This window comes from Neoarius graeffei, chromosome 27 (assembly GCF_027579695.1).
Source record: "Neoarius graeffei isolate fNeoGra1 chromosome 27, fNeoGra1.pri, whole genome shotgun sequence".
NCBI lineage: Eukaryota > Metazoa > Chordata > Actinopteri > Siluriformes > Ariidae > Neoarius > Neoarius graeffei.
The window spans coordinates 30,704,913-30,721,806 of record NC_083595.1 but is presented as its reverse complement, the minus strand read 5'-3'; the positions used below and the strand labels follow the sequence as shown (position 1 = coordinate 30,721,806).

The following is a 16,894-nucleotide window of genomic DNA, read 5'->3' as shown; positions in this document are numbered from 1 at the left end:
GGGAGTGATTTATTTTTTTATTGGTGAATATTTATTTTATTATTATTTAATTTCTCATTTTATTCTAACTAATGTTTGACTTTATTGTACAAATGCTGCTGGCATCTCCCTGCACCAAATTTCAGGTTCAATTTTACAATTAAACATACATTTCATGGATATGAAGGTCTGTGTCAGTGTGTGCTATGTTTAATTTCATGTGAATTATAATGTTTACATTTATCGGTTGCACATATCGGTTATCGGCATCCCAATTCCATAATAATCAGTATCGGCCCTGAAAAAAACATATCGGTCGATCCCTACACTGTGCTCCTGCGCAGCCTGAAACCACGTTTTGTTGAGGGTGCAAACACCACATGATCAGGAGGGAATAAAGAGAGCGTCGTCCTGAAGACTCGAGTACAGTGTAGGAAATAAGGTCGGACCGGTGGACACTGACCCGTAATTTTTGCATTTATCCGTCTGTATTTCAAAAGCATCGGACCGCATGGCCGATAAAAAATTATTCAAATGTGTCCATCTGTATTTCAAAAGCATCAAACCGGATGGCACATGAAAAACTGTAAAGATATGGGTCTAATCTACTTCTAATTTTCTTCCAAATGTTACACAGGGTGAATATATTATATTGTAACACAGCCTGTGGAACAGAGGCCCCCGCAGGCACGACTGTAAAAATTCATAACTCAGCCACCGATGGTCCTCGGCCTGCCAAAATTTACAGGCACCTCCTTCTCCCCGAGCCCTTTCAAACCAGTACAGGCACGGCCTGCTACGACCCCGCCTTGGCCCGTTATTCACCCCCAAAACCCCCGCGTGAGTGCTACTCACCGAAAACTTTAATATGAGCCCTGGTTTGAGCCAGCCTTTAAAAATTCATAACTCGGCCACCGATGGTCCTCGCCCTGCCAAAATTTACAGGCACCTCCTTCTCCCCAAGAGCTTTTGAACCAGCCCAGGCTCGGTCCGAATCCAATGTCAGGAGTGAGCGCAGATTGCAGAAAGCTTTAGCGCGAGCCCTAGTTCCAGCTGCTCGCATGTGCGGGGATTGAACAATTGAAATTCAAAAAACCGATCAAGGTCCTAGCCCCGTCAAAATTTACAGGCACCTCCATTTCCCCGAGTGGCACGCTAAATAAGACAATCGTTCACGCAGTATTCACTGTTGTTTTTCTTGCACGATGCAGTTGAACTAGTGCTTTAGGGTTGACCGTATCTGATTGATCCAGTCGGTGTATATGAAAGTTTGCAGTACAGTATTATGTTAAAGTGCTGATGACACGTTTTTGACATCTTTGGCCATGTTTTATAACATAAAAAGTAATTCCCGATGATCCATATATTAATTCACGAAGGCGCCTATTTTACAAGTTATGATAAAAAACGTGGCTATTTGGGCAAATTTGACGGGGCTGCAGCACCCAGGAGACGAATGAGGAGGAGGAGCTATATGACGTCAGCGAAAGAACCTTCCTCCTAACTTACCAGTTTGTTGTTGATGCGGCAGGTGTTCAGTTTGTCATTATTAGTATTTTTATTAGACATTATTATACATTATTATATAGTTATTATGCCTTCGCGTTGTGTTGCCGGCTTTTGCTCCAAAACCCACAAGGATGGGGTAAGTTTATTCAAGTTTCCCAGAGATCCCGAGCTGCATGCGAAGTGGGTGAAGCAAGTCAGGCGCACTCGTGACAAGTGGGAGCCCTCACCAACATCCGTCCTGTGCTCTGAACACTTCGATTTGGATTGTTTTGACACCCTTCCCAGCTTAAAAGAATCTCTTGGGTGTTCAGTTCAGCACAAACGTGTGTTACTACCATCAGCAGTGCCTACAGTATTCCGGAGGGGGTCTACTAGTAGCTATGCCGGATCCAGCAGTTGCCTGGGACAAGGCGACTCCTCCAAAGACAGTCCTCCTGTCAGAACATGTGTTGAGAAACGACATAAGATAAAGGTACGTAGAGCTATAGAGTGCTCCGACATGATGCTAAAAATAGTAACACTGCGGTCTGCGCAGCCATCTTGGAAGTGACTCGCTCCAGAGCGCTCATAGAGTACACATCATAGAGTACACATTCATGATAATCATAAATGTAATCATAAAGTCGGCGTGATATCAGTCATGTACGTATTTGCTTGTGAAAGCTTGCGGCTTTCATGTAACTGCCGCCTAGCAACGAGAGGCAAAGGGTAAAGAGGGTAGGCTATCATAGATTCTATTCGGATGAGATCGACACATGATTGCTTAAAAATTAGGTATTTTAACTATTTGCATCTGTTTTGTGATTATCGTGACACTTGTGTGTTATATAGAACTGTACGTCTTATCAGCACATCGAGGATCTTCCACCGGAGGCTTTAGCAAGTACTTGTAGCAACACTACACTTTACCCTTTGCCATGCGTTGTTAGGGAACGGTAGCAAGTACCCCGATGACCGACTTCAAGAATATGTAGAAAAAATTTAGAAATTATACTTTCCAAAAGTCATTTGAGCTTAGTGTATTGCATTTCCATTTATATTGTAGGTTCTTGCTGATGTTTTTGCGCAGTATGACGCAGCTGCTGAATCAGAAGCTGCAGAGTTTGTATGTACTAGTTGTGAACATTCACATTATTATCAATCTCATTTATTTAAAATCAGATAAAATCATGCCATCATGATCACTGCTTAAAGTACCAGTATTTGGTTGTTGAAGAGCTAGCACTAGAAAGTTCACCGGCGTTTTCATGCGCCATTTCCATTGAGTAGAACAGCCAGTGAACCGCAGCGTGTTCTTCCGCTGACGTCACAACATGGCCGCGAGCCACGGACCCAGTTTTCTTGCGCTGTGCAATTAAAAGTTGGATATTTGCACAACAACAGCTTCTTTTTTTTTTTTTAGATTTTTTCACCTTTATTGGATAGGACAGTGTAGAGACAGGAAATGAGCAGGAGAGAGAGAGATGGGGAGGGATCGGGAAATGACCTCGGGTCGGAATCGAACCCGGGTCCCCGGATTTATGGTATGGTGCCTTATCCACCTGAGCCACAACAGCTTCTTTTCACGTAATTATAACAGAAATCTAACATGTTTGCCATGTTGTATAGTTTATTTAAGAAATTGCATAGAGTCATGTTTGTGTCATCAGCACTTTAAGTGCCAAACTGCCAATCAGTGTTTATCTTATTATTATGAATGAAAAAAGAAATGCACGTAACAATAAGAATGAGTCAGTCATATGCTTTTAGAAGATGTAGATTTACATTTTCATAGTGTTTATTTTCTTCTATTTTCTAAGTTCTAGTGCAGCAGATTTTAGTCTGAATGCCAAATGATATGACCGTGTATAGTTTTGAGTCATTTTAAAAGCCTTTTTTTTTCATTTAAACGCCTGTTTAGATGGGAAAAAAAAGTGAAACTGAATGATTAAAAAGCAAGATTAATCAGATTTTTTTGAGTTCACACTGTCAAAGACAGGTCTGTATCAGGTCTTAAGACAAAATGGATTTGATCACTTTTGTCTGCAGTGTGACCGAGGCCTGTGTCGCTTGTGGGGAAAAACTGATTGGGCACAGTGTGAATACAGCTGAAATGGTCCAAGTCTGATTTAAAAAAGATCAGATACAACTCGGTCACATTTTGGTAAAAAATTGCGAATTGGGCCATTTGAAGCTTTTAACACTGATGTAGTTGATTCCAAGTCGAACCATGTGCGCACACATACACACACGTTTGTGAACATGCACTCACCGATGTCGTCCTCATGGTAGATGACGGAGTGATAGGGTACATTTCGTTCTCCGAGGTATCGCTCAGCTGGTTCCACGTAATACATGCCCGCATGACTCTGAATGAAGCCCTCGAACTTTCCATCCACAATTGAACCATGAGTCAGAGTGCCCTTCTCTCCTGAGGAGTAAACGCACACATTAATACACACATTAGCACGGGTTAGGAAGTCAGAAGCCAGGCTGGAAACTGTTTAGTCAGGAAGAGTTTCATAAAAACCCATCCAGCCAAAGACCTTTCCATAAATTTCAGGTATGATTTAACAGAGAGGAACAGGAATATAAAATAAAAGCTCCTTCCCCTTTAATTTTTGAGCCACAAATATGTTTGCACTTTCCTATCACAACATTTCAATTAATCCACATGCTAGAAAGAAACGCTAGCTAAATGTCCTTCCTATAGAAGCATTTTAAAGATAGACTGCCTTTCAGGTTTAGGTCATAAAAAAAATTTTTCCCCGACACTCAGTTATTTTTGTTTAGTGGACTGAAAGCTACTGAATTCGAATCACAGACTTCTAATTTTATTCTTTTTTTTTTTTAAATAGAACAATTAATGAATTCAGAGCCACATGGCCCTAAATTCACCGCTATTATTTCTTGCTTCACCGTGACGAGATACAAGATACGATGTCATGCGTGACGTGGTGGGCTTTCCCTGCTCGTAGAAGGCATTGTGGGATACAAATTTGAAACAGGACAGAAAAATGGAGTACGTGAATGAAACATGAAAGACCGACTACAGTAACGGAAAGCGAGAAGAAAAGACGTTATGTTGCGAAGGAAAGGAAACGCAGGACCAGACTAATAAATATCGGCAGCCAGCGAGCACCTCGGTGTGATCAGCTGTTCGTTTAGCGACAGAATGATGGAACTGTCAGCGCACGCTCAAAGGTAAGCCTGTAGATGGCAGTAATGCAACACTGTGGATGCCAGCTGCTGTAAAACCCAAAAGAAGAAGGTAAACCTGCGCATGCGCACACTGGACTTCCTCTGTCTGCTTGACTGCGCAAAGCGAGCCATTTCATGCACATTATTTGCTTTAATCCCCTGAAATTAAATAACTTCCCAGCCGCAGAACAGAACGGCCTGATATTTTTAGATATTACAGAAATAAACATATATCACAATGACCACATTTCAGAGGGAACTAAATTTCACCGGTTTTATGAAATCGAAAGGCCGTCTAGCTTTAAATGGTTTATTTGAATCAGACCGGGAACAATTCCCTTACGCCCTTAAGTTTTAAACACACACACACGCACAGTGATGTTCAAAAAGTAGATGGAAACTACTTAGGAGGCCGTTTGCTGTTGGAAATAATTATGTCATATATAATGTGTAAACACAGACACACAGAGCACTACGAGGCCAGATGGTAGGCAGACAGGACGTTCCTCCGGAGGATATGAAATCTGCTGCAGTTAGTCAGTTTGAAGGGGCTCGTCTCAGGGTGCGCTTCACATCAGATTATTCTTTCACACATCCCCAGTGACCTTCAGATCCGCCTCATAATGAGATTCAAAAACTCTACTAATGTCATTGATAATCAAAGCAGAACTCTTTATGGGAAGGAAAAAAAAAACAAAAAAACAGAAGCTCTTGCTTTCGCTCTTTATCTATCCAAACTTTCTGAGCAGCCAGCAGATGCACTGGTCTTAAAAAAATGCAAATCTGGAAGGTGAAACAGATTGTGGGCTTTTACTGAACTGCACTGTTATTACTGCGTCTGCTGGCAAGGAAGACAGCGAGACTCTCCTGTGGTTTCCGAGATACTTTTTTTTTTTAAATATCTGCTCTCAGTTCTGTCGTAGAAACAGAAAGCCAAAAACGGTCCCAAGCTGCACTGCCAAGAACCCCACTGACCCACAGTGCACTGATCCGAAGTGGTGCATATCCTGCCAGAGAAGCTCTGAACATAAAGGCAAGCTCTAAAGTCCTTGGGCAGGAGGAGGATAGTGCTCAGAAACTGTCAGAAACTTAGAAGATAAACTGTGGAATGAGTGTTGATCAGGTTCGGTTTCCTTCTGAGATGAGATCACGCACATCATAAAGCAGGAGAACCACCTGGGAAACACGTTAACTGTGTTTATGTGGAAATGTCAGTGATGTGCTTCGTGACTCCGGGGCTAATTCTTTGGCTGGTGCTGCAATTTCGTTATTCCTGTTAGAACATGGTGATTTCCTGCCACGCTGGCGTCACGTACAAAGGAGAAAAAAGTTCACTGATCTCACCAACAAGATGATGAGCGTGATGGCATTCACGGCGTTGTTAGCATGAACGCTGAAGCTTTCGAAGTTGATCTGTTTGAGCAAAGGTGAGAGAGCTGGATAGACTAAAGGACTAAAGCACCGCTGCACTGCTCTCTTTAGGTACAGATGGCATGAGGGTTAAAGCCCACTGCACCACATCTTCAGGTAGTCAGTCAGCCTTGTGGGTCATGTAGGAAACTGTAAACCAAAATTGTGGGTGGTAGAAATGGGCAACTGGACTTGCTTGAAGATTCTTGAAAACGTTTCACCTCTCGTCCAAAAGGCTTCCTCAGTTCTGTCTGACTAATAGGGAGTAATAGGGTATACTCCCTATTAGTCAGACAGAACTGAGGAAGCCTTTTGGACGAGAGGTGAAACATTTTCAAGAATCTTCAAGCAAGTCCAGTTGCCCATTTCTACCACCCACAGTTTACTATGACCTGGATGACTGAGAATCTTCACAGACATGTAAACCAAAATGAAAATAGACCATGAAAAAAAAAAACGTCAGCTCAGAAATTCATTACAGAATAAACCTCCAACGCCACCGATCAATAAAAAAAAAAACGACACTTGTGGTTTTGGGTTTCACCAATACAAAGTTCCACACAGATCTATTCCGTCAAAATGGCTTTAAACCCGTTTTAATGAGAACAGCTACATGATAAAGATTAAGACTGGTGCACTGACTGGAATCCATTCATCTTTACACCCTGAAGTGTCGGAATATTATAGGAATGAGGAAACGTTCCAGTGAATACGACTCTCTGCAAAATATATACTCTGAGGAGTCACTGGAGTTTTTTGTGATTTACTGAGTCAGCATCTAGAGCAGAAGAGCCGCCAGATCTCTCCCACTCACATCCTCCTTCTTCTCTTACGCTACCTTTTCCATTCACTTTCTCCAGCACTGATGAAGAGCTACAGGAAATTGAGCGTGCAGGTGGAGCCGGCCAGAATTCAGTGCCTGGTACGCCGCTGCAAAACAAGATTTTTCTCCTCCAAGTACGGCCAAGCTGCATGACCCCTGAGCCACCTGATTTAAAAGCTTTTCTTACTGCATTTCCTATAGCTTCATCAAAAATCACTCAAAACTTCCAAAATGTCCAAATACAGCTTACCTATCTTTTGAATACTGTAGTATATAATGCATGAAAGCAATAACTTCCCACTCATGTGACTTATTTGCTGGGATCCACTATATCCCAATCTCAATGCACAACTAAAGCAGGGGTTCTGAACCTTTTCTGCTTTAAGGCCCACCTATTCATACTTGTAATGAGTCGGGGCCCATTAAAAAAAAGCTCCCCAATTATTTTGGCTCATCTATTCTATTAGAATCTAATAATCGATTGTAAAGTGTATTAATGGGATGCGACATCACTCCCCGTTGCAGATGGGAGCCCAGGGATTAAATAAATGCAATAAAAACAAACTATTTGCTTTTAATTATAGGTATTATATTTAAAACGGTATGGATGTGCCAGAAGCCAACATAAACCATGCATGCAGGGCATTCTCACTCAAAAGGGATTAATGATCCAAAAGTGGAGTCTGGTCCATTAACACAAGAACTTATTGCCATGTTTGTGCAAGTTATTAAAACCAAGAAGTACACTCAAAAGAAGTGGATACAGAAACCACTCAATGGGATTAGATCCTTACACACTAACACAGAAGGATTTTTCCTACGAGTTGGAAAATTATCCATCCGTTGAGTTCCCCAACATTTCAATCTACCTGGTGCTGCAGACATCGTTCTACACTGATGAAAACCTGGAAGAGCATGCAGGAGTACAACTTTTTATATGTGGCTGGAGTAAAGATCTGGGGATCAGGACACTACAAGATACAGTGGGGCAAAAAAGTATTTAGTCAGCCACCAATTGTGCAAGTTCTCCCACTTAAAACAATGAGAGAGGCCTGTAATTTTCATCATAGGTACACTTCAACTATGAAAGACAGAATGGGGGAAATAATCCAGGAAATCACATTGTAGGATTTTTAATGAATTAATTGGTAAATTCCTCGGTAAAATAAGTATTTGGTCACCTACAAACAAGCAAGATTTCTGGCTCTCACAGACCTGTAACTTCTTCTTTAAGAGGCTCCTCTGTCCTCCACTCGTTACCTGTATTAATGGCACCTGTTTGAACTCGTTATCAGTATAAAAGACACCTGTCCACAACCTCAAACAGTCACACTCCAAACTCCACTATGGCCAAGACCAAAGAGCTGTCAAAGGACACCAGAAGCAAAATTGTAGACCTGCACCAGGCTGGGAAGACTGAATCTGCAATAGGTAAGCAGCTTGGTGTGAAGAAATCAACTGTGGGAGCAATTATTAGAAAATGGAAGACATACAAGACCACTGATAATCTACCTCAATCTGGGGCTCCACACAAGATCTCACCCCGTGGGGTCAAAATGATCACAAGAACGGTGAGCAAAAATCCCAGAACCACACGGGGGGACCTAGTGAATGACCTGCAGAGAGCTGGGACCAAAGTAACAAAGGCTACCATCAGTAACACACTACGCCGTCAGGGACTCAAATCCTGCAGTGCCAGACGTGTCCCCCTGCTTAAGCCAGTACATGTCCAGGCCCGTCTGAAGTTTGCTAGAGAACATTTGGATGATCCAGAAGAGGACTGGGAGAATGTCATATGGTCAGATGAAACCAAAATAGAACTTTTTGGTAAAAACTCAACTTGTCGTGTTTGGAGGAGAAAGAATGCTGAGTTGCATCCAAAGAACACCATACCTACTGTGAAACATGGGGGTGGAAACATCATGCTTTGGGGCTGTTTTTCTGCAAAGGGACCAGGACGACTGATCCGTGTAAAGGAAAGAATGAATAGGGCCATGTATCGTGAGATTTTGAGTGAAAACCTCCTTCCATCAACAAGGGCATTGAAGATGAAATGTGGCTGGGTCTTTCAGCATGACAATGATCCCAAACACACCGCCCGGGCAACGAAGGAGTGGCTTCATAAGAAGCATTTCAAGGTCCTGGAGTGGCCTAGCCAGTCTCCAGATCTCAACCGAATAGAAAATCTTTGGAGGGAGTTGAAAGTCCGTGTTGCCCAGCGACAGCCCCAAAACATCACTGCTCTAGAGGAGATCTGCATGGAGGAATGGGCCAAAATACCAGCAACAGTGTGTGAAAACCTTGTGAAGACTTACAGAAAACGTTTGACCTCTGTCATTGCCAACAAAGGGTATATAACAAAGTATTGAGATGAACTTTTGTTATTGACCAAATACTTATTTTCCACCATAATTTGCAAATAAATTCTTTAAAAATCAGACAATGTGATTTTCTGGATTTTTTTTTTCTCATTTTGTCTCTCATAGTTGAAGTGTACCTATGATGAAAATTACAGGCCTCTCTCATCTTATTAAGTGGGAGAACTTGCACAATTGGTGACTGACTAAATGACGCGGTACGCGGTGGTCCGGACTACCGTTGTGGTCCGGACCACGCCGTTTTCAGGTGTGGTCCGGACCACCAAGTTCAGAAGACAAATAAATTTTAAATTTTCAGCTACTTCTTCCCCTAATTTAGAATAAATTCTTTCCTTTGCCCTTTCTTCTGTTGTTTTGTAGTCTCTAGCACATTTTTTCTTATTCCTTAGAAGCTGTTCATAACCACCCTGAGACATAATGACGAAAGTTGGTAAAATTATTTTTCACTTCCCTCGTGGCAGCTCCCGCTTTTTTACATGCGTTAGAACTGGTATCTTTTATTGCGCGTGTGTTTTACGCATGCATTTCTCTTCCGGTTTGAGAAAAAATAACAAATGATGTACGACTTTGTAAAAAAACTCGTATTAAATGACAAACACAGTATGATTTTGGTAAGTTTTTATTTATATCGTAATATAATACAGCATACGGTGAACCGGACCACAATCCAGGAAAAATAATTAATTAATGCCCTCGTTTTGTATGGAAAATACGGTGATCCGGACCACCGCGTACCGCGTCAAATACTTTTTTGCCCCACTGTAAATCCTGTGTTGTTTTTGCCTGGGCAAGGAGGAATTTTTGGGCTCTTTGTACGCGTCTTTGCGATGTTTGCTAAGATGCTACAAGTTTTAGTACTGGGTGTAAACAAACCATAGCTGCTTGATTCTCAATCCTCCCTGCTCTTCTCTTCCAGATAAATCCTTCACAAAGATCCACAGAAACCCCTTTAAAGACCGGGGTATTACAGGTATTATATATTCATTAGTTTAAAACATGGCGACCGCGATCAAACAGTAAACGAAAACACATCTGAGGACTTGAGCGTCTCCTGAACTTCAAAACATCACGAAAGAACAGAAAATGGCGAGAAAAGTGAGTTGCGAATCCAAAGAAAATAAATCAGAGGAATTTACTAACCTTTCACAAAGTGAGCACTGCAAACTTGAGCATTCTTCGACTAGGCTTCCTTCCATCGCATTGAAAGGTTCAAGAGCCTTGTTTGTATATTGTCTTTTAGTAAAATCCTTTGCTCTTTCACCCTTTTTTTATCACTTCACAGGGAACCCGGAAGACATTTTTATCAGGTTCACGGTTTGTTTGATTCAAACAGCGCAAAACAACATGAGCGTAGGCCTAGGGCATTTTAACGACCAGCAAGGTGCCGCAGTGATAGTAACGCTTTATGAACAGTGAGCTGAGCTGACCACCACTTCATGTCTTGTATATCTAATGAGGCGGATGTGACATCAGATGCAATCCAGCACTTGTACTTTACTAAAAATTAGTTTCAACTTGAAAAAAAATTCACGGCCCACTAGATGGTGCTTCACGGCCCACTAATGGGCCGCGGCCCAGTGGTCTAAACCATTGAATAATGATTTATTTACTATTTAGAGTACTATGTTGAGACTTTTCCCCATGGAGAGACTTTTTGTTACACAGACTGTTTCTTTATCTCTACCAGAACCATATCAACACGTTGATCTGTCTGAAATATACACCTTTTTTTTTTTTTTTTTTTTGATACAATAACAGCCGCAGATATCAGGACTTGATGGTGAACTTGTGTTCTCTTTCAGCCAGCCATGAGTTTGACCTGCATAAGTTGGAAAAAAGTTCATGAATGAGCTACTGGACTTTGTATTAAAAGAAAAAAAAAAACCACCTCCATAAACATTACATGTTTATGAAAAAATAAGTCAGTCATCGCTCTGAAAACGTGTTCGATTACAATCCAACACCAGTGCACTAATGCATTTCTGGGGAAAAAAAAAATCAGTCCAATATTGATACATAATGAACTGATGCATCCGAACAAAGAATTAGGGGGTAAGCATATGGGCGGCTGGCATCGGCGTCGCCAGACGCATTTTACTGGGGCATGCGCCCCAGTATATATCTGCTGTGCGCCAGTAAAATTTCCTGATCACATTTCAGAAACAGTAATGTCTTTGGCACTGCGGAATAACCGTCCAAATCGCACCCATTCGTCTCTATTAAATTGCTGGTGGAATACTCATCACACAATTAACATACATGTATCATGTGAAACCACACGACTTGAGCTTCCCAACAGTGCTACTCATTAGTTGCTGTGATAAACGGTTTGCGATAAAATTAACATCAATGGATTCACATCAAATTTAATCATATTCTGCATACAGCTCTGCGTCCATCTCTACACCCGTTTTTATCGGCGCAATACCTCACTAACTCCTGAGTTTACACGACAAACTCATCTCATCTCATTATCTCTAGCCGCTTTATCCTTCTACAGGGTCACAGGCAAGCTGGAGCCTATCCCAGCTGACTACGGGCGAAAGGCGGGGTACACCCTGGACAAGTCGCCAGGTCATCACAGGGCTGACACATAGACACAGACAACCATTCACACTCACATTCACACCTACGGTCAATTTAGAGCCACCAGTTAACCTAACCTGCATGTCTTTGGACTGTGGGGGAAACCGGAGCACCCGGAGGAAACCCACGCGGACACGGGGAGAACATGCAAACTCCGCACAGAAAGGCCCTCGCCAGCCCCGGGGCTCGAACCCAGGACCTTCTTGCTGTGAGGCGACAGCGCTAACCACTACACCACCGTGCCGCCGCTTTACAATATAGACAAAGAAAATAAATAAATAAAGAAAGAAAGAAAATAATAATAATTAAATAAAATAAAAAGTCCACCAAGTAGGGGTCAGGATGTAATTCCCGTGGTGTAGCAGCCACAGTCCCACCAAAAGGCGCATAAAAACAAGTCCCACATCTCCAGCACTGCTGCCGTGACGCCGCCAGCAACATCGCTCGAGCACCACGCCATGGATCCACAAAGCGAGCAGAGAAGCTCCGCCACGCAGAGCGCTGGTGTGTCCCAAACTGCCTGCACAGCCGCCGCGACACCACCGAACAACATCGCTCGGAACATCACACCAAGCGTTAAAGCATAGAGCGCTGGACAACCACAATGTAAAATGAGCAGCGAGCTCACTGCAGTCCACAGCTGGGAGCGCAGGCATCGCCCACGGCGAACCAAGGCCTGGAGGGAACCAACGCCCAAAACTGGGTCCGGAGCTACACCACAACCGGCGGACAAAACACTCAAACAAACATCAAACTACACAAACACACACAAAAAATAAATAAATAAAATGAAAATAGAAAAAGAAAAAAAATAAAAATAAAATAAAAAAGCTCTGGTGAGAAGTGGCAGCCAGAATGCGCACGATGTACTCTCAACCGGAAACGGGAAAAAAAAAAGGATATTATAATAATGATGCGCACATTTGTAGTCTAATCACCTCATTTGGTGTTTTTCAGTTTTTTATTTGTTCAGTGAGAGAAATCTCGTCTCTGTTGGTCTTTAACGAGTGCATCAGAGTCAGGTTGAATGTCTGAGGTGGAGATGCGAAGCACAGCTGACAGATGATCATCAGTCGATTCGGTGTAGGAATCAGATCTTTTTTTTAATTAAATTCAAACAAACAGAATTATTTTATATTACAACATAAAATCACACCTCTGAAAATATAATCTAAAAAGAAAACTCATCAAATACATATATATACACAATATATGTAAAACGGAAAAAAAAAAAAAAAAAGGGGTTTATGAAAGGTTAACTTGTGCTATGAATGTGTACAGTATATTTGCATGGGGATTGTTTATATATTTCAGACATTTTTGTAACAAGGACAGTTCATTCTTAAGAGCAGGCCATGAAGGGGGGATTTGGCATATCGACACTTGTGTATGTAATATTTTGTAAAAATAATGAGATTATTCACCAAAAAGTAGGAATCAGATCTACAGATCGGCTCGGGCGCCTGCTGGTGACGTCACACTATGCGATTGGCTGGACCGTTTGAAGGATGACGTACAAGTTTGTGGTTGGTCTGGACAAATTACGGAAGTAGTTATCGCGGGATTAGGTTTCGTGGGATTTCATGTCATGTTCATGTCGCGCGCATTGCGTTTTTGTTGAACACAACTTCAAAATAAAAGCAATGCACATTCAGTCCATGCATGAGGTAAAATTAGAAAATACGTTTATTTTGTAATTTCTAATTAACCTTACGCGGGCCGGTCAGAATGAACCAAAGGGCCGGATGCGGCCCGCGGGCCGGAAAATGCCCAGGTCTGCAGTAGGCTATGCTACTATCATGATATTTATGTTGCCAGATTCCAGACAATCCACTCCAGTATGAAAAGATATTTCGGTTGCCATGCTTCCTATAGTGGCATACATTCAAGAACATGGAAAATTCATAAACGCAAAATGTTTTTCTTTGATGGAAAAGCCTGATGTAAATATGCAAACAATATCATAACCTAGATTGTCCTGGAAAAAAAAATAGACTATATCATTATAGCATGTGGATGGATGGCCCTTATAATGACCATGAGCTTAAAAGTAAAGACCCTGAAAATAGCCTGGTTAATTTAGATCAATAATATCAGGAATAGAATGGATGCTTTTCTACTTCAACATGCATCAACGTAGGCAACTTCCTGTTCGCACAAAGCACAAAGCTTTCAAAAAAAACAACTGTGCCCCAGTAGAGCTTTATGTCTAGCAACACCCCTGACGGCTGGTGTAACTGAGCTAGCAGACCAAGCCCCCAAACCCCATGACCCCCCCCCCCCCCCCCCAACTATGTCTTTCCAAGCAAAAAAAAAAATTATTATCCATCAGATTATATGCTGTTAATAAATGTATGAACACCAGATTATTTTGGATTTTCGTTAAACCAAAGAACACAACAGCAACAGCACCACCAGTGGTTATAAGAAAATTACACAGGATGGTATGATGAAGCAAGGTCGAGGCTGACTTCCTTCTAGGCCAGACTGTAGATTCATGGAGGGTTAGCACCATTTGATTTACACAACATGCCTACAACTTTAAAGGTGCAAATTGTTGTTTTATTGTGACACAAACAATAATTAAGATGAAAAAAACCAGAAATCTGGAGTGTGCATAAGTATTCACCCCCTTTCGTATGAAACCCCTAAATAAGAGCTGGTCCAAACAATTCACTTCATAAGTCACGTAATTAGTTGATTAAGATCCACCTGTGTGCAATCAAAGTGTCACATGATCTGTCACATGATGTCTGTATAAATCAACCTGTTCTGGAAGGACCCTGACTCTGCAACACTACTCAGCAAGCAACATGAAAACCAAGGAGGCTCCAAACAGGTCAGAGACAAAGTTGTGGAGAAGTATAGATCAGGGTTGAGTTATAAAACAATATCCCAAACTTTGAATATCCCACCGAGAACCATTAAATCCCTTACAACAAAATGGAAAGAATATGGCACCACTACAAACCTGACGAGAGAAGGCCACCCACCAAAATTCACAGACCGGGCAAGGAGGGCATTAATCAGAGATGCAACAAAGACACCAAAGATAACACTGAAGGAGCTGCAAAGATCCACAGCGGAGATGGGAGTATCTGTCCATAGGACCACTTTAAGCCGTACACTCCACAGAGCGGGGCTTTATGGAAGAGTGGCTGGAAAAAAGTAATTGCTTAAGAAAACATGTTTGGAGTTTGCCCAACAGCATGTGGCAGACTCCCCAAACACATGGAAGAAGATTCTCTGGTCAAATGAGACTAAAATTTATCTTTTTGGCCATCATGGGAAATGTCATGTGTGGCGCAAACCCAACACCCTGAGAACACCATTCCTACAGTGAAGCATGGTGGTGGCAGCATCATGCGGTGAGGATGTTTTTCATCTGCAGGGACAGGAAAGCTGGTCAGGACTGAAGGAAAGATGGATGGCACTAAATACAGGGCAAGTCTGGAGGAAAACCTGTTTCAGTCGGCCAGAGGTTTGAGACTGGGATGAAGGTTCACATTCCAGTAGGACAATAACCCTAAACATACTGCTAAAACTACACTCGAATGGTTTAAAGGGAAACAATTAAATGTCTTGGAATGGCCTAATCAAAGCCCAGACCTCAATCCAATTGAGAATCTGTGGCATAACTTGAAGATTGCTGAACACCAAAGCAACCCATCTAACTTGAAGGAGTTGGAGCAGTTTTGCCTTGAGGAATGGGCAAAAATCCCAGTGGCTAGATGTGCTAAGCTAATAGAGACATACCCCAAGAGACTTGCAGCTGTAATTGCAGCAAAAGGTGGCTCTACAAAGTATTGACTTGGGGGGGAGGGGGGTAATACCTATGCACACTCCAGATTTCGGGGTGGGGGGGGGTGGGGGGGGTGTTCATCTTAATTATTGTTTGTGTCACAATAAAACAATTTGCACCTTTAAAGTGGTAGGCATGTTGTGTAAATCAAATGGTGCTAATCCTCCAAAAATCCATTTTAATTCCAGCTTGTAATGCGACAAAACAGGACAAACACCAAGGGGGATGAATACTTTTGCAAGACACTGTAACTGCTACAGCTTGAAGCTACTGTCATTACCATTAACGGCATCACTTTAACATTAACGACGTAAACATAAAACCTAAACCTGTGCCTTTTTAATGAGGTGTTGGTTCTGTCTACGAACAATATGCTCTTCAAATGAAAAATAAATGGCTGATAGACGATGTGTGTTTTGAAAGATTTTCCCATATAGTGACCTGTCAATCAAGCGCGCTTGTTAGACTATTAGGCCACGCCCAGACACTTCCTAGATTGGTCTGAATAGGCAGTTTGTTTGGCCTTGATATGCAGCATTGAGTATTTTCGTTTTCCTATTTCGAATTTTGTGTCATCGTAAAACTCTGAACTGTTTGAAATGTTCATCACTAATTCGTTTCAAATCTACAATGAAATAAAAAAAAAAAACCTTATAACATCATGTGCATCTTCATATACAGACAAACCGTTTCATATACACCGCAGGGGCGCAGATAGGATTTTTGAACTGGGGGGACTGAGCTGTCAGCAAATGATTCCATTTTGTGTATATATGTATGTGTGCGTGTGTGTATATATATATATATATATATATATATATATATACACATACACACACTACCTTTCAAAAGTTTGGGTCACTTTGAAATGTCCTTATTTTTGAAAGAAAAGCACTGTTCTTTTCAGTGAAGATCACTTTAAACTAATCAGAAATCCACTCTATACATTGCTAATGTGGTAAATGACTATTCTAGCTGCAAATGTGTGGTTTTTGGTGCAATATCTCCATAGGTGTATAGAGGCCCATTTCCAGCAACTCTCACTCCAGTGTTCTAATGGTACAATGTGTTTGCTCATTGCCTCAGAAGGCTAATGGATGATTAGAAAACCCTTGTACAATCATGTTAGCACAGCTGAAAACAGTTGAGCTCTTTAGAGAAGCTATAAAACTGACCTTCCTTTGAGCAGATTGAGTTTCTGGAGCATCACATTTGTGGGGTCGATTA

The 16,894-nt window shown here is 41.8% G+C and overlaps 1 protein-coding gene across 2 annotated transcripts in view; it reads right to left on the bottom strand.

Moving 5' to 3' along the window:
* The window catches only part of adam10a (ADAM metallopeptidase domain 10a), a 287,101-nt gene that overhangs the window by 69,223 nt on the left and 200,984 nt on the right, over nt 1-16,894 (bottom strand). For both annotated transcript variants that reach the window (XM_060911474.1, XM_060911475.1), the window contains exon 4: nt 3,740-3,898. In XM_060911474.1, the coding sequence (XP_060767457.1) occupies nt 3,740-3,898 (159 nt within the window). The remainder of the gene's footprint in view (nt 1-3,739; nt 3,899-16,894) is intronic.